Raw genomic sequence first — 23604 nt, 5'->3', positions numbered from 1 at the left:
TGGCAGATGATGATGGGCGCCCAGGCGACGATGCAGGCTGTGGCGCAACATAAGATGGTGGGTGCCACAGAGGTATATGCTTGGTGTCGGCCAGCAGTGATGCAGAATCTGCTGGACAACGTTGGGGCATTCTTTGCCCTTCCTCTTTTATGGCAATTTCATCAGGCTTTGTTTCAGGATTGGGCAGTTTCTCTGGCAAAGAACTGGCAATTGTATTTTTCGTTTCTGGAACCGCTGTCTCTTTCTGGTCGTTCTCCCGATCAGTCAAAGTGTCAAGTGGTGGTGGGACTTTCTTGGCGTGCGTGGCATGTATCCACGCCTTTCGTCCATCCACCTGTATCGCTGCCTGCGTAGTCAGGAGGATCTGTTAGGGCCCAAGCCACCTGGGTGCTAACGATGTTTTCTGTTCAAAATATTTCACTAGCACCCAGTTTCCTGTCTCCAATGCGTGTCCTGGGCCAGTATCTTATGGGCAGCGCCTCCTGCACCTGCTGATGAATCAAACACAGTTTTTTCATTAACAGATTACAATAGAAACTGAATACAGGATGTTCCACTTCCCTCAGCCTTTTCGGCTGAGGTGCACACCAAACATTCGCTGGTCTCCCCATGATAATTTCGTACGGGGAGAGCCCAGTTCTTGCCTGCACAGATGTTTGCATACACAGTAGCGCTATTGGCAATGCATCTACCCAATTTAGCTTGCCACCCACTTGCTGAACGCACATATGACCACCAGAACATACTTCAAGTTTTGGCATCTCTCCATTTCTATGAAATCAAAATGGATCACCTCAAATGGCACAGAGGGAGGGCCAAAACTGCCTGTTGGAGTCATTGTTCCCCTTCCCACATTGTGTTGTAGGCAAATGATACAATTCTGTACCAACCTCTCGGCATTCTTTTTTATGAGTGGATTTTCCCAGACTGTAGCTAGATGTTGAATTATTTTCTTCGCACAAATATGGGTGGGACTGTGAGCCATTGTAACCATTGCATTTACATAGGCATTTGGCAACATCCAATTCCCGCTCTTCTTGTCCACCCTACAACCCTCCATATCCAATTCTGCAGAGCCCTCAGCCCACCCTTGTATTTCATTGACTGTGGCTTCCGCCTGCATCTCTTTGACAGTGACAATTCCATTCTCTATCATACAGGGTACTTCCTCCGACTGTACTGTTAACATTTTTGTATTCAAATCAGTGGCAGTTTGTTTCGCAATTCTGTCTGCAAATGCGTTTCCCTCTCCCACCTTGCATGTCACCTTTTTATGTGCTTCACATTTCACTATTGCCAAGTGCTTTGGACAAGTAAGTGCAGACAGCAATCGTACAATCAAAGGGCCATGTTGGATTCTAGCCCCGTGTGATGATAGAAAACCTCTCTCGGCCCACAGTTGGCCAAAGTTATGAACCACGCCAAAGGCGTATTGGCTGTCAGTGTATATGTTCACGCTTAGATTTTCAGAAATTTCACAGGCTCTCGTTAAAGCAAGTATTTCCGCTGCTTGGGCGGAGTTATAAGGAATTCTTTTACTCTCTACAATGCTTTTTAACGTGGTGATGGCATATGCAGCAGTTGATGTGCCGTCCGGTAATTTAAAGCAGGAACCGTTACAAAACAGTTCTCCATCTGGTTCTTTTAGTGGAGTATCACTCAAATCAATTCTCCCTTTTGTTTCCTCCTCAGTAACCATTAAGCAATCATGGGGGGAGGGGTGATTCATTTCCACCAAGGTCTTCCTCGGGCATTGGCATCAATTCTGCTGGATTCAAAGCGCTACACCTCATAATTTGGATGTGGGGTGCGAACAACACTATTTCATATCTAGTTAATCTAGCAGAGGTGAGGTGTTGCGTCTGCGTTCTATTGAGTAGAACGTCTATGGCATGTGGCACCATCAAAATTAAAGTGTGCTCCAATACCATCCCTTCTGTTTGTTTCACTGACGCAGCAGCCACTGCAACAACTCGCAAACATCGTGGTAATGTGTGCGCTACAGGGTCCAGCGCAGAAGAAAAATAACCGCATAGCCTATTTCTTCCACCTGGTTCCTGTGTTAAACCAGATAACGCGCAGCCTTCATTCTCATGCACAAACAACCTAAAAACTTTTCCATAATTTGGCGTGCCCAAAACTGGAGCAGAACACAATACAGTTTTGAGCAAATCAAATGCTTTCTGACATTCTTCATTCCACTGCAACGGCATCACTACATCCTTCTTTGTCAACTTCACCATTGGCTTCACAATTAACGCAAAATTCACAATCCACTGACGACAATAAGAAGCCATGCCAATTATTGCTCTGCCTCCTTTCTGTGTCTTTGGAATAGGCATACCAGAAATTCTCTCTATTCTCTCCGGCGTTAGTCTTCTCCCTTCTTTTGAGAGTAGGTAACCCAAATAATCTACCTCCTTCTGACAATACTGAAATTTCTTTAAGCTAGCGTTATGACCATGCACAGCTAGATGAGTCAATAACCAGACAGTACCTTTTTTACAAATCTGTAACGTGTCAGCAGCAATTAATAGGTCGTCAATATACTGGAGCAATACACAGCCTGTCGGAAATTCTAGCATGTCTAGCTGTTCTTTTAGTGCTCTACTGTATATACTTGGACTTTCAGTATAGCCTTGTGGAATACGTGCGAATGTGAATGATCGTCCTCCTAATGTGAAGGCGAACAAATATCTGCTTTCCTTGTGTACTGGAATGTTGAAGAAAGCATTCTTCAAATCAATAACACTAAAGTATTCTGTCGAAGCAGGAATCATGGTTAAAATTGTGGTAACATCTGGAACTAACGGGAATTGGGGATCCACTACTTCGTTTAATGCACGCAAATCAATTATAAAACGGTACGGTACCTCATTACCCCCTTTCTTATACACTGGAAGAATAGGGCTGTTACATGTGCTGCCTGTAATCTCTTCAATCACTCCCAATTTCACCAAATCAGAAACAATACTTTTCAATCCTTTCTCTCCTTCTGCTGAAATTTTATACTGCGGGACGCACGGTAACGTTACTCCTTCTTTTAAAACAATTTTCACTGGCTCTATCTTCAAGCATCCCACATCATTGTCATTCACTGCCCAAATACAAGTTGGCACCTCACTCAATTTCCCTGTTAAAGGTTTAGTCACAAATTCAGATGTAGGCATATTCTGAGGAGAAATGGTCAAGAATACCCCATCTGGTCTACAGTGGATAACTGCTCTTAGTTTTTTCAATAAATTCAATCCCAGGAGATTTTCCCCACAATTCTCTGTTAAAAGAAATGGACAATGTTCAGTAAAAGGCCCTAGTGTCACTGCTACTGATTTGGACTCGGGATTTATTACTGGGGTACCTGCGAACCCGACTGAGATATTTTGTCGCCCTGTCGGAGGTATATCTGGAACCAAGTGATGGTCTATCGAGCACTTCCGTGCCCCCGTATCTACGAGGAATCTATGCTCTTCATTCCAGACTTTCATCTCTACGTAGGGTCCTTTCTGATTCACGGGAATGGACACCGGTTCCGACCCCTGTCGTGGGCTGTCCTATTGCGGTAATAACACATCATCTGAAGTGTAGTCACTGCTATTATTGTAATATGTACCCTATTGAGTATCAAAATTGTTCCCGCCTCTTCCTCTATTTCCACTGTATATACCCTGATGATTTTGGCTCTTGGTAAAAGTAGTTTGATTCAGAGCCTGGCCTTGATTTTGTGCACCATTCCCTTGATTATTCTGGTGCAGCTGCATATGGTTTCTGTTGTGGCCTTTTGTTCCTGGGGGCCCTCTGTGCTGCCTTCTCTGACCATACCCGCCTCTATTTTGCAAGTGTGGACATTGCGCTCGCCAGTGTCCCTCCTCTCTGCAAAACGCACATTGATTTAATTCCAAAGGCCCTCCGTGCATGTTTAAATTATTCCTGCCCTGTGCATTTCCCCTTCTCCTGTTGTGTCCTGATACTTGCTGGAGGAACACCCCTACTATCGTCCGCAGGGCTTCTATTCTTATTTGCAATGGGTACTCATTACATATCATTTCCCCCACGGAAGTCCTAGGGCTTGACATCCATCTCATTGTCTCCCGCATACACACTCGCAGTCTGTCTATCACCTGTCGGCCCCGGTGGCGGCAAAGATTTCTGCTGCATATAAGGTCCCGCCGCTTTCTTCCTACCTCTCTCAATATCTTCCTCCCATACCCCGGGGTGGCAAGTACTTTGGCATATTCCTCATCAAGTTCATTCTTAAGCTCAGTCAGCTCACATGCTCTTTTATTTCTTCATCTCTCCCTCTACAACGAGCTAATGCATTCAAACCCAACAATCGTTGCGGTGGTAACTTCCCAATTAACTTTTTCCATTGCGTCAACAAATATTCCCCCATGCATTCCAACAATACCTGTCTCTCATTGTTCCTTCTGAAGTCATACAGTGACGCTAGCGTGGATGCCCCATTATTCTCGTCTGTATACATTTCCGCCTGCTCTTGCAGCTCACGCTTTCTCTCCATGCTGATCACGCTGCGGGTCACTCTCATACATTCACTTTGTTCAAATTGACTCATTGGGGGGGCAGTTGGGACAGAGGCACCCTCTTGGGCGGGAGATACGGAGGGGGCAGTGAGATTGGGAGATGTCTGTTGGGGCTGTGGTAATTGCGAAACACTCGGGGCTGGCTGACTAGTGGGCAGTGCAGTTACTGATGCAGCCTGTGGCTGTGCTGGGTTTGGGAGGGGCTGAGCAACGGGAGGGGGTTGAACGGCAACTACTGACATAGGGCCTCATTACGAGTTATGCCGGTAAGGGAAAAATGATGCCGGTATGTAAATCATTTAACGTTCCGTAGCATTCTGACCCACAAACCCGGTATTAACGGCACCGTTATTTACGGTACCGTTATTTACAGTGCCGCTAATAGCGGCATAGGCGCGTACACGCGCCTCCTCAGGTAGTAAATACAGGCATGCCGGTAATAGGGGGCAATCACAACCCACGCAAACATGCAAATACTGGCATCGCGAACACGGTAATAACAGGCTGCATGATGCCGGAATCACAGGCATCGCGGACCACCCGCAAACAGCAACCAAGATACAAGGCAGCTGCCACAGGTGCACACAATCCCCACAGGTGGAGTCAAAGGAGGCTGTGCCAGTATGAACTGAGCACACCCACACACCACAACCCCCCCCACAGGTGTAGGCAATGCAGAGTGGCCCAGTACAAAAGGAGCACACCTACACACCACACCCCTTCCTACACCAAAATGCTACCACTAGCATTTGCAATCATGGCGCAGGAGGACATGCATATACTGCTACAACTACAGCAACAACAACAACAACAACAACTACAGCAGCAAGAACAGGCAGCACAGAGGAGACGCAGGAGGAGAAGGAGGGTGAGACAGGCCCAGCAATTACCACCAGCGCAGCCACCACCGCTTCGTAGGCAGCCACCAATCCCTCGCACCAGACCCAGCCCATTCAACCTAACCCCTGAGCAGATCCACACCCTGTACCGGTTGGACCGTGACACCATCACCACCATAGTGGACATGATACACAACGACATTGCCAGCCACATACAAATACGCACTGCCATCCCCCCACTACTGAAGGTGGTGTCTGTGCTACACTTCCTGGCCACAGGCACCTACCAACACACAGTGGGCCAGCTGCATGGCATTTCACAACCACTATTCTCACGCATGCTGAACCAAGTGCTGGATGCCCTCCTGAAGCACGCAAGCACCCACATATCCCTACCACGGACTGGCCAGGAGATAGCCGAAACCAAAGTAGGCTTCCATGCACTGGCCGGCATGCCCAATTGTGTTGGTGCCATCAACTGCACCCATGTGGAATTGATAGTCCCCCATGCCATAGAGGCGGTGTACCGCAATCGCAAGCAATACCACTCCATCAATGTGCAAATGGTATGTGACTCCAGCAAAATCATCACCCATTGCTGCGCCAGATTTCCTGGATCCACACATGATGCCATGGTACTGCGCAACTCCACGCTACCCCGTCACATGGAGCGACATGCTGGACCACGTGCCTGGCTGCTCGGTGAGTTGCACAACAGGCCCATGGCCATGCTGTGGGGTACTCATGTGTGCGGATGCAGAAGGGGGGGGATAGTACACCTGGGTGGGAAAGGGGGGGGGGGGTAGTTTACCAGGGTGGGAAAGGGGGGGTTAAAAGCAGAGCTAAACACTCCTCACCTGACACAGCCAAACGGAAAATGACACATCACTGGGCCACATATCACAAATAATGCAAATGGATGACAACAAGGAAGAGGCACAACCGGGGCACCATGGTGATGGCAAGCAATGCATGACTGAATAGGATGGCAACTGTGCCAATGCGGCCAGTGTGACCATGCAAAGTAAAGAGTACACAGCATGAATTGGAGGCTAAACATTGTTGCACTGCCACAGCACATCTGCCTCAGCATGCATGATTACACCCTGCATCATCTATTCAACCCCATCCAGTTTTCCACACCTCTTTCCAGTATACATCCCATATAGGTGACTATTTGGTACACGTACAGGGACATGTGCATGCTCACACCTAATAGCTGCTGCCATGACCGTGCTCCCTGAAGGTGTCAGTTCAGAGTGACACACACCTATTTGTATCTGCTTGCAGGTGATGGAGGATATCCCTTGAGGCCGTGGCTACTTACCCCTGTGCGGAACCCGCAGAACAGCCATGAAGAGGAGTACAATTGTGTGCACACTCGTACCCGTGTCGTGATTGAGCAGACCTTTGGCCTGTTGAAGGCGCGGTTCCGCTGCCTAAGCAGATCTGGTGGGGCACTCCTATATAGGCCTGAGAAGGTGGCAAAGATCACCATGGTCTGTGTCATGCTGCACAACATGTGCGTCCGAAGGAATGTACCACTGCCACCTGACATTGACATGCATGGCCCGGGTGAGGATGAAGGGGATGGAGACGGAGGTGAAGGAGCCCCCCTGCCAGTACGTGATGCACCGGATGGCCATGCTGTACGCCAAGCACTAATTGACGAATACTTTTAAGACACAGGGACCATGAATGACTTTTGTCAGTCAGACACTGGGCCAATGTGAAAATGCACAAAGGGAATGTTGTAATTTTGAGACTGAACACCGTAACACATTAAATGGATGCACACCAAAAATGACAATGTCCAGCCATGGATTGTTCTCCAGAAAACTTGTGTATTATATGAAAGTGCAAAACTGTGCCCACTCCCCCCTCCCACGATCCCCCAACAAACTCCCTCACCCACCCCACAGACCCCAGTGAACAGCCCAACAAACTCCCTCACCCACCCCACAGATCCCAGATGTCCCCATGTGTGCAACAAACAGTGTTGCCTTCAACAATCCTACTCCTCACATTTCTTCCATTTTTCAAAAAGTCACTTTTTGGCGACTTTCAGGTCTGGGGGTGCCATGGCCATGCACCGTGCACTCCTGCGCGTTAAGCGCACAGGGCTTGATTGGACAGAGGTGGAAGGTGTTGACGTGGCCGAGGTGTCAATTGTCAATCCTCTGTCAGACCCATGGTGTGGCTGCTGCACTTGCCTGATGTTGGCTAGTAGGGCCTCGGTCAGTGACCCCATGCACTGCCTGAATGCAGACGTGGACGCCTCCACGGCTGCTGTATTTGCGACAATGGCCGTGGCTATGGCCTTCATGGCCTCATTACCGGCAACGACCTGTTGCCGCATTATCTGCAGCATCTCGTCTTGACGGGCCTCCACCCTTGCCAGACGGACCTCAAAGGGGGTTTCTGTCGCAGGTGTACCGGTGGAGGGCTGGGTGGCGGAGGGCTGGGTGGCGGAGGGCTGGGTGGTAGAGGGCTGGGTGGTGGTAGGCACCTGCGTGGGGCCCTCGTCCTGGGCACTGTCGTCCTCAAATATGCCGATGTCTGAGTCCCCTAGGTCGGAGACATGGGTCATCCAGGCTCTCTGTCTCCGCAGGGGGTGAAGGGGGAGCCAATGGGTGTTGGGCTGGGCTATCCCGAAAAATCTTCGGCCTCTCCAACCACCTCTGTGGACAGGACGTCCGTGGTGGCCGGCGGTACAGCTGGCACTGTCGCAGCAGGTGCCCCCTGCAGAGATGATGCCTTGCGTGGCACACTGGGAGTGGTCACAGGAAATTTTTTGGAGGAGGGGGTTGCGGTGTCCCTGGTCCCCTTGCTTGCACTGGATGTGCCTGACCCCCTGTCCTGGGTTCCACCTTCCTCATTAGTGCCTGGGGGATAGAAGAGATGCAGGTCATCAGTGAGATTGCCAAATGGCAGCTGTGATTTGTGGCAGTGTTATATCTTGATACATTCAGGCATGATTTCATTTCTGTTGTGTGGTATTTGGTGTACTGAGGGGACATGTTGGCAATGATTGCATGGCTGGTGGCAATGGATTGTCTAGGTGTGGGGGGGACATGGGCATGGATGGGTTTACAGATTTCACGCAGCATGCGTGTGGTGCAGGGGGTGGCAATCAATATTCTGTTGGTGAGTTGATGTTGCCTTGGGTATGGGAATTGCCTTGCCTATTCTGACTCCCACCTCACTTGTGTCACATCATGTTTTGTTATAGGTGGATGTGATGGTTCACTCACCTTCCTCTGTTGTAGTAGCTGCCCCGTACTCCTGCTCTCCAATCCCCTCGATGGATTCTGGATAGATGAATCCACTTGCAATCTCCTCCCATGTGGTGAGCTTAACAGGGGAGTGTGTGCCACCGCCTGTCGCCATTGCGGCCCTCCGGTTCTCCGCAAGGATCTTCCGCACACGGAGGCGGAGGTCGTCCCAGTGCTTTCTGCAATCCTGGACACTCCTTGGGGTAACCCCCACTGCTGTTACCCTCTGTGCGACCTCCTGCCACACCTGTTTTTTATGCGTTTGGGCCGCATGCTTCAGGTCCGTGCTTCGGATAATGTCAGCATGCTGTTGTAGGTTGTCCGCTAGCATTGTCAATTCTGCATCTGAGAAGCGCTGCTTCCTCTTCCTTTGTTTGCTTTTTCCGGTGGCCTTTGACATCCTGGTTCTGTTTTGGCACTCAACAACACGGGTGTAGTGGTAGTAATGGAGGATGGCAATGGATTGTGTTTTTAAAGATGGCCGCCGGCCCATTTCCCGTTCCTGCGCGATGACGTAATTTCCGGGTCTGTTTTTTGCGCGAACACGGTAATACCATGGTGGTATTACCGTGCTGGTATTTACGGGTTAGTGTGAGGCGGTAGCGCAATGGGCGGGCTCCGGGATGCCGGTATAGGGGGCTTGAAGGCCCTTTACCGGCATGGCGGTGTTGCCACTACCGGCATGGGGGAACGCGCGTGCTCGCGCACTCGTAATGACCTGCTATTAGCGGGTTCATACGTGCACGGACCCGCTCATTCCGGCATGCCGGTAATGAACACGGTTTTACCGGCATACTCGTAATGAGGCCCATAGTCTTTCTAGTCTCTCCCCTCGGGCCTTGTTTTGTTTCAGTTAATATTTTGTTTATTCATTTGTCTGATGAGTGTAACTCTCTCTGTGGATATATTTTTTCAATATTCAATTGATCGTGTCTATTTGCCTTCCTCAAACTATTACTCCACTCCTCCTTTTCCTCAGCTTTCTCCGCTTTTGACTTATGCATGCGCGCATGTTACTTTCTACTTCTAGATAGGAGCATTGCTTCCCTCCTCCAGTCCCTAAGGATATCAAGTGCCGCAGGGCGTGCTTTCTTACTTATCAAAACCTTTTCCAGGTTATCTATCCGATCCATCTCAAAACTACCATTACTCGGCCACTGAAGATCTTCCTGCTTTCTGGTTTGCTTATGCCAAATTTCACAAAACATTATTGCTCCCACACCATACTTTACATACATATCATAAGCCGGCATTCCCCCTGAAGGCGCTACCTGGCCAGTTGCCAAAGATTGTTTGCTGCAGCGGAAAAATCCCGCTAAGGTGGACAATACACCAGGCATGTTTTAACCTTACCCTTGGCTAATCAAACTTACTCTGGGTGTTTGATTTTGCAAAATCAACTCTCAACCAATATCAGGATCACTTACAAATCGGGGCACGACTCACCTGATTAGTCAGTTTGTCTTTTAAAGACACAATTCGTCTGTATACTGACGCAACCAATGACGTTGTGTCTGCGTATCTTAGCTCTGCCTCATTTCGGGTCCCTCGCCCCCTTGTTCGCTGACCAGGGACGTCGATCAGGGATGAGCTGTGTGCAGATCGGCAGAAAGGAATCTCATCACTTACGCAGGGTGCCCCAAACACCTCTTGATCCCGGCTCGATCACTCCCGTCCTCGCCGTTCTTACCGCCTTCCTTATTTTGCAACGTACACGATGGAACAAGTAGGGGAGGGACCCTATTCGGGCACCATCTTGAAGGGGACCCTCGGATGTGGAAACAAGGCACAATCAACACACACGAACTGATACGCCAGACACGAGGTTGTATTCCCAAAATCTAAGGTTTATTGCTGAACAAATAGTCCCAGTTGGCCAAATGGTCCCACGCCCCGCGAAGTGTGTCTAACAGACCTCGGGGGATGCAAGAGAGCGAAAATCGTACATCAGTTACATATATACAAAATGAGCATCTTACAATCAGTAATGATCTATTCGATGCCGCCCCTAATACATTCCCTTTGAATTTGAGGCGATGATTGACCATGGTGACGAATATGACACCTTAGTCCTCCATATTTAGTAACCGTTTGCAATCTCGAATTTACAGACACCATTCTTTATTTGGGAGAACACAGCGCTTCTGTTTTCATGGGTAAGCTGCGCGTAGCGAACTGGCACATTCCAGGCCTTACTATCTCCTGGTTTCGATTCACACTCTAGAGGTCAGCTTGCTCTCTGGGGCCTCACAGTGCTTAGAAGGGGGGCCGTAAAGAAGAACATAATTCAAACCCTTTAATATTAGTTTTGTACATTGCTATTCTTTTAAGGAGACTCGCTGGCATCCGTGTACTGATTAAAATGTCTTGCTCCTTGCCTTCAAGGATATGTGAGGGAGGGAACCGGGCATTTCTGTCTGGCTCTCCAGCGTAATGTTTCAACAACATGTCTTTATTAACCTTGGTACATTGAAGCGGAATAACATCTATAGCAAAGCAGTTTTACATGAGGCAAAGTAGCAGCGTTGGAGAGAACAGAGAGAGAAAACAAAATGGCGATTCTGGTCATCTTAAAATGGCTGTACTCTGGTTGAGCTAGTAACTATGTAATGACTAATGAGCATATATTCTTAACACTTTAATTGAGGCGGTTGGTCCTCGGCCAACCAATTATCCTGCATTTCCTTCCGTTCGAGGGGTGTCTAATTTTTCTAGACTGACAGCAGTACGATCAGTTAAAGACACACCATGAAATCCTTTCACGAAAGTTAATGTTGAGTTCTAAACGTTTGGGGGGAGAGTACAGGGGGGCTGCGAGGGGGCTCTAAATTTTAATGTGATTATATTTGCCAGAGGTCCGAGCGGTAACGGTTCCCACCGGTGGTCCGACACTGGACTGACAGTTCTCACTCAGTCCGAATCGGACGCCACCAATCAAGGATGGAAGCCCAGGTCAGGAGGCCGGCACGAAGGGGAACAAGGGAGGAGGGAAAGAAATGTTAGTTTGTTAAACATTGTGGCAAGGGTTGGGGTAGGGGAGATGAAAACAAGAACACCCAAGATGGTCAGGCACGTCCCACAAAACACTTCAATCTCGTTGGCATCCAGCAATAACAGATGGGAGCCAGTGAACAAACGAAGGAAATACCACAATGGCCATTAATCACAACAATGCAAGCGATGGGCTCGGCACGATTAAAATTGGGACATTGAATGTCAAGGGACTCAATTCTCCCACCAAGAGGTCACTGCTGAACTGAGAATTTAAAAGGGCAGATCTCGACATACTCTTCCTGCAGGAAACGAGATACATTAAAAGAGTAGAAAGAAAAGCTCTGTACACCCGGTCAGGAACGGAATATTGGGGCTCAAGCCCACTCCGGAAGACTGGCGTTGGAATCCTAATCAACACACGACTCCAATTTGAAGTCCATAAAACCTGGGCAGATGTAATCGGCAGAGTGATCCTACTGGTCAGCAACATACAGGGCACAACTATCACACTTGCCTCCATATACGCCCCCAATTCTGGGCAATCCAGGTTCCTACGACATATCGTCCCAAAAGTGATGATCGAAGCAGAAGGCGGAGTGATTTTAGGAGGCGACCTCAATATGTGGGCAGACCCAACACTGGACAGACAGACCGGCAACCCCCAAGCGCATAACCCGCCAGAGGCAGGCCGCTCAGAAGTAATAAACATGATGGACACATACAAACTCAAAGATGCATGGCGCTATATGAACCCCCACCAAACAAGCTATACATTCTACTCTGTGCCACATATACCAGAATCGACTACATATATTTCACACCAGAGCTAACAGACACGCTGTCCACATATAAAATATCCCCCATAACGTGGTCGGATCACGACATGGTCACAATCATCCTCAACCAGATGAAGCTCCCCCGCAGAAGCTCGAAATGGCGCTGCAACGAGATGCTCTGGAAGGACCCAATATTCCGAGAACAATTGGCGAAGGACATCGACGAATACTTCGAACGAAACAACACTGGAGAAGTCTCAAAGAACACGGTATGGGAAGCAGGGAAGGCCACGTGGAGAGGAGTTCTAATCAAAGAGGGAGCGGCAAAGAAAAGTGAGTGCCATCTGATAGAAAATAAGCTTAGAAACGAAATTGCGCAATTAGACCTTACCGCCCAAACAGCAGATGCCGCGAGAGAAGGGAAAATAATGGAGGCAACCAGAAAGAGAGATGAACTGCGACAATTGGAAACTGACCAAATTGTGCGCAAACTGCAATATCTGAAACAGAAACACTATGAGAAAGGAGACAAAGCAGACACACTACTCGCAGCCAGACTCTGAGGACAACGCAAAGAAAGATGGATATCAGCCATAGAAAAAGAGAATGATCCTCACGGAGACCCCCCCCCCCACCAAAATTCCCGAAGCCTTCTCTGACTTCTATGAAAAACTGTACACCTCAGAGACCACACACTACTAGAAGGTAATTGCAGAATATATGGACAAGATGACCATCCCAAGTCTCTCCATGGAAGCAGCACAAACCCTAGACGCTCCCACCATAGACAAAGAAGTAGAGGATGCGATCAAAAGGCTCCCAATGGCGAAAGCCCCCGGAAATGATGGCTACACGACAGGGTTCTATAAAACCTTCATCGATGTCCTCCTCCCGTTTATGGTCGAGCTCTTTAACGACATTCTAAAGACCGGTTCCGCTCCTAAATAATTTTCTGAGGCCCTCATCACGGTTATCCCCAAGGAGGGCAAAGATCCCAAACAGCGCGCTTCATATTGACCCATCTCCCTCCTAAACATAGATGCCAAAATTTACACACGGTTCATCACTGCACGGCTGGAAACGCACATGCCTACCATTATTAATAATGACCAAGTCGGATTTATCCTCAGTAGACAGGGAGCAGACTCCACCCGCAAGACTCTCCACCTCATACCACGAGGCAAAGAAAATGCCGAACACACCCGCATTACTATCGATTGACGCAGAGAAAGCGTTTGATAGGGTTGAATGGCACTTCCTGGAAGCAACACTAAGGAAAATAGGTCTTGGCCCTGTTCTCCGGCGAGGAATCAAAGCAGTATACACATCACCCCGGGCAGCCATAACAGTGAACTCCCAGTACTCCCGCTGGTTCCCACTAAGTAGAGGCACGAGGCAAGTGCCTCCTCTCAGCAATATTGTTTGCACTCTCACTGGAACCACTGGCCCAAATTCTCAGAGCGGATCAACGAGTCGAAAGGCATGTGTGTGCAGGGAAGAGAATACAAGTTAGCCCTGTACGCAGATGATATTCTCCTACACATACAGAACCCGATGACGTCAATCCCCCGAGCGATGCAACTCATTGAAGAATATGGCACTCTATCAGGCTTCAAAGTTAACAAAATCAAATCTATCCTCTTCCCTTTATACGAACCCACCACATCCCAGAAGGTGGAATTCGACCAATTAGGCCTTACCATCGGAGGCCCGACACTTCGATATCTAGGCATCAATCTAACGAGAAACATCGCCGACATATACAAAGCCAACTTCCCTCAACTCCTCACTGCATTTAAAGCAGACCTCGCAAAATGGCGACCACTCACGATCTCCTGGATGGGACGATTGAACGCCATCAAAATGGTCAGCCTTCCACGCTTTGTAAGTCTTCCAGGTCCTCCCGGTGTCGATCCCAGAAGACTTCTTTAAACAAATGAAAAAAGCAATAACCGGATTCCTGTGGGAAGGGAAGAAACCCAGAATACCTTACGAAACCCTCATCCTACCTAAAGACCAAGGAGGGGTCGGCCTTCCCGATATTCAGCGATACAACCAGGCGACCCAGCTAAGAGTCCTCATTCCACACCTGCACGACAGAAGAGACTTACAATGGGTACAGCTGGACGACGACAACCTAACCCCCACTACACTCTTGGAATGGCTATGGGTCCACAGACAGAAACTTGCACGAAAACTATGTGACCATCCAATATTGGGAACGATATGGAACATATGGAAGGAGGGAAAAGGAATGACGGGATTAACCACATGGCCATCCCCCCTAAGTCACCTATGGGATGGGCTCCGGGAGTCAGAGAAGCAATTCCAGAACACCCCAGATATCAAACCTGGTTCGATGCCAGACTCGAAAGGATCGGACAGCTATGGAGTGACGACAAATTCATAACAATCTCCGAACTGGAGGAGGCCCTCCAGCTGCAGCCAATACAGATGCATTCGAAAAATTTCTCGATACGACCTCCACAAACAAAGGCCTCATAGCACACATGTATAGCGCCCTCATCAGTAAAGACCTGAACCCAAACCCCCGCCTCAAAGAGATATGGGAGAAGGACCTCAATAGAGAACTGGTATGATCTTTGTTCAATTATAACAAGATAATGATGTAACAATGTGACGTTAACATATTTGTACCACTGTGCATTACCCTTGCGTTCAAAATTTAATAAAATTGAAATAAAAATAAAAAACTAACCTTGCCCTCCTTCTCAAAATGACAAATGTGTTGAGGGAATACAAAAGGGAAAATAGTGTCTCAAAAGAAATGTCAGAATGGCTTAAGTAACGACTCCCTTCCCCACGTTCAGCACTACAGGGTCGAGAGAGTTTCTTAAAAAGGATAGGTGTATGGCACAGTTCTATCAGTCTAATACAATTCAACAGTTCAGGCTTGGGCTTAAAGCTTCTGGTAGTTCAATCACTTCCTTGGGCTTCGTATGCCTTGTCATAAATACACAGTTCTAGTTTTCATCTTCACTTTCCCCACAATTCAACACAGGCTTCCCTCTGGCAGGCTCAAGCCTGCCTCTCTGTTCACATTCACTACCTCAATTTCTCACAATTAAGCACAGGTTTCTCTCTGCCGTGCTTGGGCCTGTCTAACTCTTCGTGGGGGTTCCTTTCCCCATGTTTTGTCCTAGGTGTCTTTTCACTGGCCTCATTCCTCATTATCTTCGGCTCAGTGTTGTCAATGTAAAGTGGGGAGTAATTTTGGAGCTGTAGTTTCTCATAAAATAAGCCGGGATAGGGGTTAGATGGGTTTTGGAAAAAGGGGGTTACCATGTCTCACTATCGGGTACTTCTCCCACACTCTCCGAGGACCCCCTACCCACGTGATCCTGCCTCGCTTGTCCACCCCCAGAGTTGGGATCCAAAAGCAATGGCTTTTCCCTGACCACCTGAGGATGGGATCCCCGGGGACTAGGTTGTGAAACACCATCTGGTTTTTCACAGGACTTAGTCCATTCAAACGGACACGGAAACTGCTCGCTCCTTGGGCACACTACAGCAGAGGTGCCAATCCTTTCGTTCAGGAAAAGGGTGCTGTAGCAGGACGTACCACGTACCAGTCTTCCTCCTACAAAATCATGTGCTCATCAGGGGACCCATACAGGAAAATGTCCCAGTCCAATAGGGGTTAGCAGCAACACTGTGGCTCCTCTCAGTCTAGGGGCCTGTCCAGCAAACAAGCATGATCAGCCCAGGGCCAGGTTATCCCCCTTCAGCACCCATGTGGGAGGATGACTGTCAAGGTTCGTCGAAGAATGGACACACATCACGACCCACAAATGGGTGCTATCCCTCCTCCAGCAGGGCCTCTCGCTGGAGTTCATGGATTATCCACCGGACATTCCACCCGCACTCAATCCAGAGAAGTTGCAACACCTCTTGCTTCAAGAAGTGTGAGCTCTGCAGCAGAAGGGTGCAGTGGAAAAGGTTCCCAAGGACCAGCTGGGCACAGGAGTATACTCCTGCTATTTCCTGGCAAGGAAAAAGTATCTGCAAAACAGGTCAGGGGGTTGTAAGCCCATATTAGATCTGAGGGTGCTCAACAAGTTCTTAAAGGCGCAAATGCTCCACATGGTCACGCTACAGCAAGTGTTGTCCCAGTTACAGCAAGTAGATTTCTTGGTGTCCCTCGACCCCGAGGATGCCTACTTTCACATCCCTATTCACCTTTCGCACCGGCACGCCCTACGCTTCGTGGTGACAGGAGTACCTTATCAGTTCAATGCCCTTTCATTCGGCCTGCGGTCTGCTCCGCTGGTGTTCGCCAAATGCCTTGCACCAGTGGTGGCTCAGCTGTGGCAGAGGGGTGTTCACGTCGACCCGTATCTGGAGAACTGGTTAGTAAGAGCCCCTCTTATCTGCTGGCAGAAACCACCACCACCACCATACAGGGTCTATAGTAACTGGGTTTCTCCATCATCTTCCCAAAGTTGTGCCTGGTTCCATCTCAACAGGCACTCTAACCTGGAGTAAGGCTCTACACCAAAACCTGCACCGTCAGATGAAAGGGTGGCAGCTCATCTACACAAGGTGCACTGTCTCAACAGTACCCGGGTAACACTAGTTTGCAACTACAAATCCCTGCTGGGGATGTTGTAGTTATGCATCCCGTTGATAAGCAACTGCCTGTTACGCATGACCGGTGCAGGAACTCCTGGATGCCCGCTGGATCCAAGCCTCAAGGTCCTGGGATGACCACATTTTTCTAACACCGGTTTTCAAACGGAGCTGTTGCTGGTGGTGAGTGATGGAACATCTGGTGCAGGGCGCTCCCTTCAGGTTGCCGGACCATCAGGCCACCATCACAACTGATGCTTCACTGGAGAGCTGGGGTACCCACTGTCAGGACCAACACACCAGGGGCCTTCGGTCAGAGGAGGAAAAGAGCCAGCACATCAACCTGCTGTAACTACGAGCGATTTCTTTTTTGTTCACGTCAACCGTATCTGGAGAACTGGTTAGTAAGAGCCCCTCTTATCTGCTGGCAGAAACCAACACCACCACCACCATACAGGGTCTATAGTAACTGGGTTTCTCCATCATCTTCCCAAAGTTGTGCCTGGGTCCATCTCAACAGGCACTCTAACCTGGAGTAAGGCTCTACACCAAAACCTGCACCGCCAGATCGTCGGATGAAAGGGTGGCAGCTCAGCTATACTCATCTTTTTTGTTTTTTTTGGGCCCCAAAGTCTTTTCTTCCGCTCCTGAGGGGAAAGGTGGTACGCGTTTACACTGACAACACAACGTCAATGTTTTATGTCCGCAAGCAGGGAGGAACAAGGTCTCCACAGCTTTCCAGGGAGGCCCAAGCCCTGTGGCATTGGTAACTAATTTGTAACTCTCCAGATGGATTGTGGCATGTTTCAGGATCTGCTATAAGGCAGCACACGAACCTCTGCCGCACCGGATTATAGCCTACTCCACCAGAGGTTGTGCAATGCCTCTGCTTTCTTGATGGGGTGCAAATCGAGGACCTCTGCAGTGTGGCCACTTGGTCAACCCTATTTACGTTCGTAAAGCATTACTGTCTTGAATGTGAGTGCTGAGGTCTTGTTTGGTAGGGCGGTAGTGAATCTTTCTTTGAGATATCTATCTCCCAATCTGATATGTCCAAGGCACTTGTACCTTATTTTTTTGAATGGGCATTGCTGGGGTACTCTTTCAAAGATAAGGTGTCTGCAGAGGAGATGATCTCCATTAGAAGAACAAGTTACATACCTTGTGGTTAACATTTGTTATGATGGATACAATGTCTCCTCTGCAGATTCCTTATCTGCCCACCTTGCTCTGCCCGGTTGCCTCAGAATGATCCCAGTACACTAGTGGCAGAATGTATCTGGGGAATCCTTTGGGCTTCAGCAGGCAGTGCCACTTGTATCCTGGACCCCCGTCATTATGAGAGGAGGCTACAATGCTCTGTGCCAGTATGACTGGAATTTACGATGTCACAGATAAGGAATTTGCAGAGGAGACATTATATCTAAGGATCCACATTTTCAGATTTTACTGATTTTTACTAGGGGTTTACCTAGGGTTGTACCTAATAACGAATAGGTTGCCTAAATATTCAGCGTAGCCGAGTAGTAGTTTACTCCTAGAAAGGTGTCAATATATGTATAGAAATGTTCCTTTTGGCATATAAACATAGGAACATTGCATCAATTGGTTCTGCAAAATTAAACAGATGGAAGCAACTCAATATTTAGACCGAAGGCGGCAGTATGAGTGGGGATAAAACTAAAGCCAGATATATGGCACAGACTAACCTCTAAGAAGTTTGGCCTCTTGCTTAGGGCTGAGAGAAACAACACATGTTTATTTTAGAATAATATTTCATGTGTGCTTCATTTATTCTAAATAGATGTACTATATAAAACAAAACTCTCATTCACAGGGATAAAAAAAGGGAGACGGGAAGTGTGACTGGGAGAGAGAGCACAGCGAGGTAAAGGGCCCAATGAACAGGCCAAAGAGAGCAATGGAACAGCAAGGGAGACAGTGTATTGAGAGCCACACGGTCCAGGGTGAGAAATGGGTAAAAGTAAGAGGACACAAGAGCCGAGGAGACGAAGGAAGAAAGGAAATGCATGAAAAAAGAAAGATAAGGAATAGTTATGTAAAGTGAGTTATTACATGAGAAAAGAGGGGGTGAGGGCCTTAGCTGTCCCCTGTCTTTTTCCTCCATAGGCCTTCCTCCCATGTTGGTGCTTTGGTGACATGCTCTTCCTTGTGCAGCCTGCAGCAGCCAATAAGCTACTAGCTTGTTGGCTGCTGCACCTTTCCTTGCTCTTCTACTTTGTATGATTGACCATCATCTCTCGGGAGGATAGCTCAGGGGCAACGTGCTTGCCTTGAAAGCAAGACGACACAGAGCAACACAGGTTCGATCCCCGGGTGCGCGCTTCGAAACCTCTGGGTATTAAGCGCGTCATAAATATCATATCAAATCATATATATCAAGCAAAGGGATGATAACTAATCATACAAAGAGTACTTTGCCTTCTAGTTAGTGTTCGGCCAAAGCCGAATGGCTGGCTGGGCCAAATAGTTGCTCAAAGCCAAAGTTCGGTACACCCCTAATTTGTACACGAATACAGACAGGAATCACTTTTATTTTTTTCTTCCTTTCAGTATTTATTCATAAAAAAATTGATGAAAACGGAAATCCATGTCATTTCTCTTGGCACAGGAAGGTTACAAGGAAGGAAGAGACGGCACTAAAGGAGCCAGGGAAAGAAAGGGAGACGGGAAGCGTGCCTGGAGAGAGAGCACAGCTAGATTAAGGGCTTAATGAACAGGCCAAAGAGAGTGATGGAACAGCAAGGGAGACAGTACAGGGAGAGCCACCATGTCTGGGTGACACATTAATAAAAGTAAGAGAACACAGGAGCCCGGAGACGAAAGAAGAAAGGACATGCATGAAAAAAGAAAGATGAGGAATAGGTATGTAAAGTGAGTTATTGCATGAGAAAAGAGAGGGTGAGGCCTTACCTGTTGCATGTTTCTTTTTCATCCATGGCGCCTTCCTCCTGTATCGGTGCTTCAGTGACTTTCGCGCCTTGAAACACGTGTGTATAGGTGCGTTATAAATGTCATATGCTCTTCCTTGTGCAGCAGCCAATCGGTTAAAAGCTTATTGGCTGTTGCAGCTTTCCCTCCTCTTCTATTTACTATGATTGACCATCATCTCTCAAGCAGAGGGACAATTACTAATCATAGTAAGAGGACGTTGGCTTTGAGTTAGTATTCAGCCAAAGCCGAATGGCAGGTTTTCAGATAATTACTTACTCGAAGCCGAAGTTCGGTACACCCCTAATTTGTACACATAAACACAGGAATCACTTTTTTTCCTTTTAATATTTATTTGTAAATAATTGATAAAAATGGAAATGCATGTCATTTCTCTTGGTTGGGTCTTTAAATTGTCATTCATGGATTGCAGGTTGACTGTGCAAAGTAACATAACAGAGAATTTGAAATTTCTTTTTAAAATGTTTAAATGGCTGCAAATTTGGAAAAATACTGGTTACAACTTACTTTACTACATAGCAAACAATAAATGTGGAGACATACAGATAAAATGACCAATAAGTAAATGTGGAAATACAGACAGAAATGGTGAAAAAATAAATCCCACGAAACAGGGAGCCTTAATTATATCCGGCAGAGCAAACATTAACAGCAAGCTATGTATTTGTTCACTCAAGAAATGCCTTGTGTATTTATGGAGTATTCATATACCTTCCTTCTTGCCAGCCAAAATTCTAATAATTAACCCGAATAAAGTGATTTGCGAGAACTAAGTTTATGGGTGGTTCGCAATCTCAATTCTGATTCATTTATCCATAAATACACTGTTATTGTCGCCCATACAGTGCCACGGGCTTTCAGTTGAAGGTTTTGTGCTCCCCTCATCTACAACACAAGAGGTAAGAAAATCAGCCTTCACATTTTTAAGTGAATGTTTGTGACCTATAATGAAGGATAGTGATCAGTATGTTGCTGAAATGTAAAGTGAAAGCTAAAGAAAAAATCTTACACTATAGAAAAACTTCTCTTTGCCTTTTTGAATTTTGATGATTGTGATGTTACCTGTGCTATGCACATGCTGTATTACACTGCACTACTCATGGCTTGCAACAAACCACTGCTCCATATCCCTGATGTACAGTAAGTGGCCATAAGACTTTGGATTTTAATTATTTCATTGGGAGAAGGTCAATTTTCCGTCATTCATTTGATGGGTTATTGTATTGTTTTCCAGTGTTTCTCTCCAGAATGCCCCATTTTGTGGAATGTTGGTTTGCTCAGTTTAGAACATTGTTTTGATACTTAACTATGAACTTGAAGGCAAGTGCGCACCTCTAAATCAATGAATGGAGCTCTCTAATTAAATAGTTCCCACCTATCACATTCTCAATGTCAGTTGTTCCCATTGTATGATGGTGTTGATATTCGGTAGAAGCCTTGTTACAATAATAAATCCTACGCAGTGATTACGTGATCTGCTGCCTTCAGTTGCAATTATCACAAATGCACTTCCTTTCCTCCCATAGATGACTCCCGGTGAAATAAAGTTTTCAGTCCACGTGGAATCTGTCCTGAACAGAGTCCCCCAGCCAGAGTACCGCCAGCTCCTGGTGGAAGCTATTCTCGTTCTCACTATGTTGGCAGACATAGAGATTCACACCATCGGTGGAATAATTCACGTGGAGAAAATGGTGCACATAGCCAGCGATTTATTTTATTATGATCAGGTATGTAACGTGCACCATAGACACTACTTGGTCTCAAACTTTTAGCATTGATTTCCAATGATGGGCGAAGGTCTGTTTAGTGAGACGTGTTTTTCTCTGCCACTGCCATTTCCATGCATTCATTACCACTTTTGTGTTAGATATTAGCCCCCACCCACTCTCATGGTGAATCATGCTTTCTTTTGCTGCTTAAAGCTCTCCCTTTGAACATCAGCATTTCTCTTGGTTCCCTGGCAGGTGTCTCACATTGGTCAGGCACTTCAGACTGTTCGTTAGGCACTTTCAGAGCTTCATTATAGAGTCACCTTAGATAAATCTCCCACTTGGTGCATCTTAGAATGACTACATGTGACCTTAGCCAACACCTCACAAAACGCATTTCAGATTTTAAAAAGCATCATTTTGTCCAGTCTTCTGGGAAACATAGTTCCTGTGACTGAGCTTTGTGTTTCCTGTCTATAGGTATGCTTTATATGCCCAGTTCGTATGACTTCAGTGAAAAGTATTTGGCAAGCATTTGACCCCTCTGGCACTCAATTTGTTGCTGTTTTTCTTAGCAGAGACCTCTGTGCGTCAGCACTCTGTGATGAGCTCACATTTGCGGTCGGCCGGGGTACAGTTCAGGAGAAAACCCTGACCTATCCCAGGGTAAAACATGCCTCTTGGGTGGCAAAAGATAGGATTCAGGGTTAGGTGTTGGGACCCAAGCACTGACAGGCAAAGTCGAGTTCCCATGTACTTGGCAGGTCGGGTACTGGCTCAGGAAGCAGCCATAACCCCCCCCTAAAATGGTGGCCATGGACAGTGCCTGATCCAAACGATTAGAGAACGCACCACACCTTTATTATGAGGAGGATACAGAAGCTGCTCATAGTCTGAGGTGGTGGAACCAGGAGACCAAGTCCAATCACAACTCACGAAGCCAGAAAAGAAACAGACCCATGAATCTGAACCCTTATTACCCCAATTAATTAATCCACATATGTATAAAAGGAGATAGACACCTCCACACTTGCAAGGTGTTATGGCAGGTACTGGGACGGTGTTCCAGCAAGAGAGTTATTGTATCTAGAGGAGGGACAGGAGGCGATTCAGAATTGCATACATTTTGTTGTCCAAGTCAAGAGGACCAGTCAGTAGCAGGAGTGATATACGCTTAGCATTTAGAGAATAGGTGTTTTATTCTTGCATTTGATTTAAATTAATTCACCTAATTGTTCCCTGCGTAATGATTTTTTACGACTCAGATTTAACGTCTTTCCCACAAATGAAATAATAGAGTTTAGGAAGAAACTCACAATATTCCACTGGACTTGCCGATTCTTTAATCTCTAGAACATTCATTTATAAAATGTACGAGTTGGCAGAAAATTAGAGAATTGTTTTTTTCCCTAAATGTTCGTGACACATTGTTTTTTAACAAGTTCTGATTTTTGGATTTGTATTTTAGGAGGGACACACATTTCCTTAATAATTGCAGCTGTCAAATGTGTTAAGAAAATGTTACCTATGACTTAAATGAGGAATGTTTGCTTGTAATTTCTCGTCTGTTATGTAGATTTGTTGGGAATAGATGAAAGGTTGTTTCTGAATATTTGATATTATTGTTTTTTATATAATGTCATATTGCATTTTTTTTTAGTGCTCTTTATTCGTGATGTCTTATTGTTTTCTGTCAAAACTTTATTTAACTATATCACACAATAAATATATGAATAAAAGAAGTATTCATCGAGCAGAGCCTGATTTGGCCAGGCCGAAATGTGGCCAGATAGTAAGAGAAAGATGAGGAGAAACAGTAAAGCAGTACTTGAGTTGATCACTGCAAATGGCTAGATGGTGGGAGAATGACAAGCAGGAGAAGAAAATCGGAACCTATGCTGGCCAAGTAG

The 23604-nt window shown here is 46.9% G+C and overlaps 1 protein-coding gene across 2 annotated transcripts in view; it reads left to right on the top strand.

Moving 5' to 3' along the window:
• Positions 1 to 23604, top strand: part of PHKA1 (phosphorylase kinase regulatory subunit alpha 1) — a 2290600-nt gene that overhangs the window by 2123955 nt on the left and 143041 nt on the right. For both annotated transcript variants that reach the window (XM_069648650.1, XM_069648649.1), the window contains 2 exons: positions 20831 to 20884; positions 21512 to 21712. In XM_069648650.1, the coding sequence (XP_069504751.1) occupies positions 20831 to 20884; positions 21512 to 21712 (255 nt within the window). The remainder of the gene's footprint in view (positions 1 to 20830; positions 20885 to 21511; positions 21713 to 23604) is intronic.

Source organism: Ambystoma mexicanum, chromosome 2q, assembly GCF_040938575.1.
Source record: "Ambystoma mexicanum isolate Mex_15411 chromosome 2q, UKY_AmexF1_1, whole genome shotgun sequence".
Lineage (NCBI taxonomy): Eukaryota > Metazoa > Chordata > Amphibia > Caudata > Ambystomatidae > Ambystoma > Ambystoma mexicanum.
Note: the sequence above shows the minus strand (reverse complement) of the source record. Positions and strands in the feature narration are given on the sequence as shown.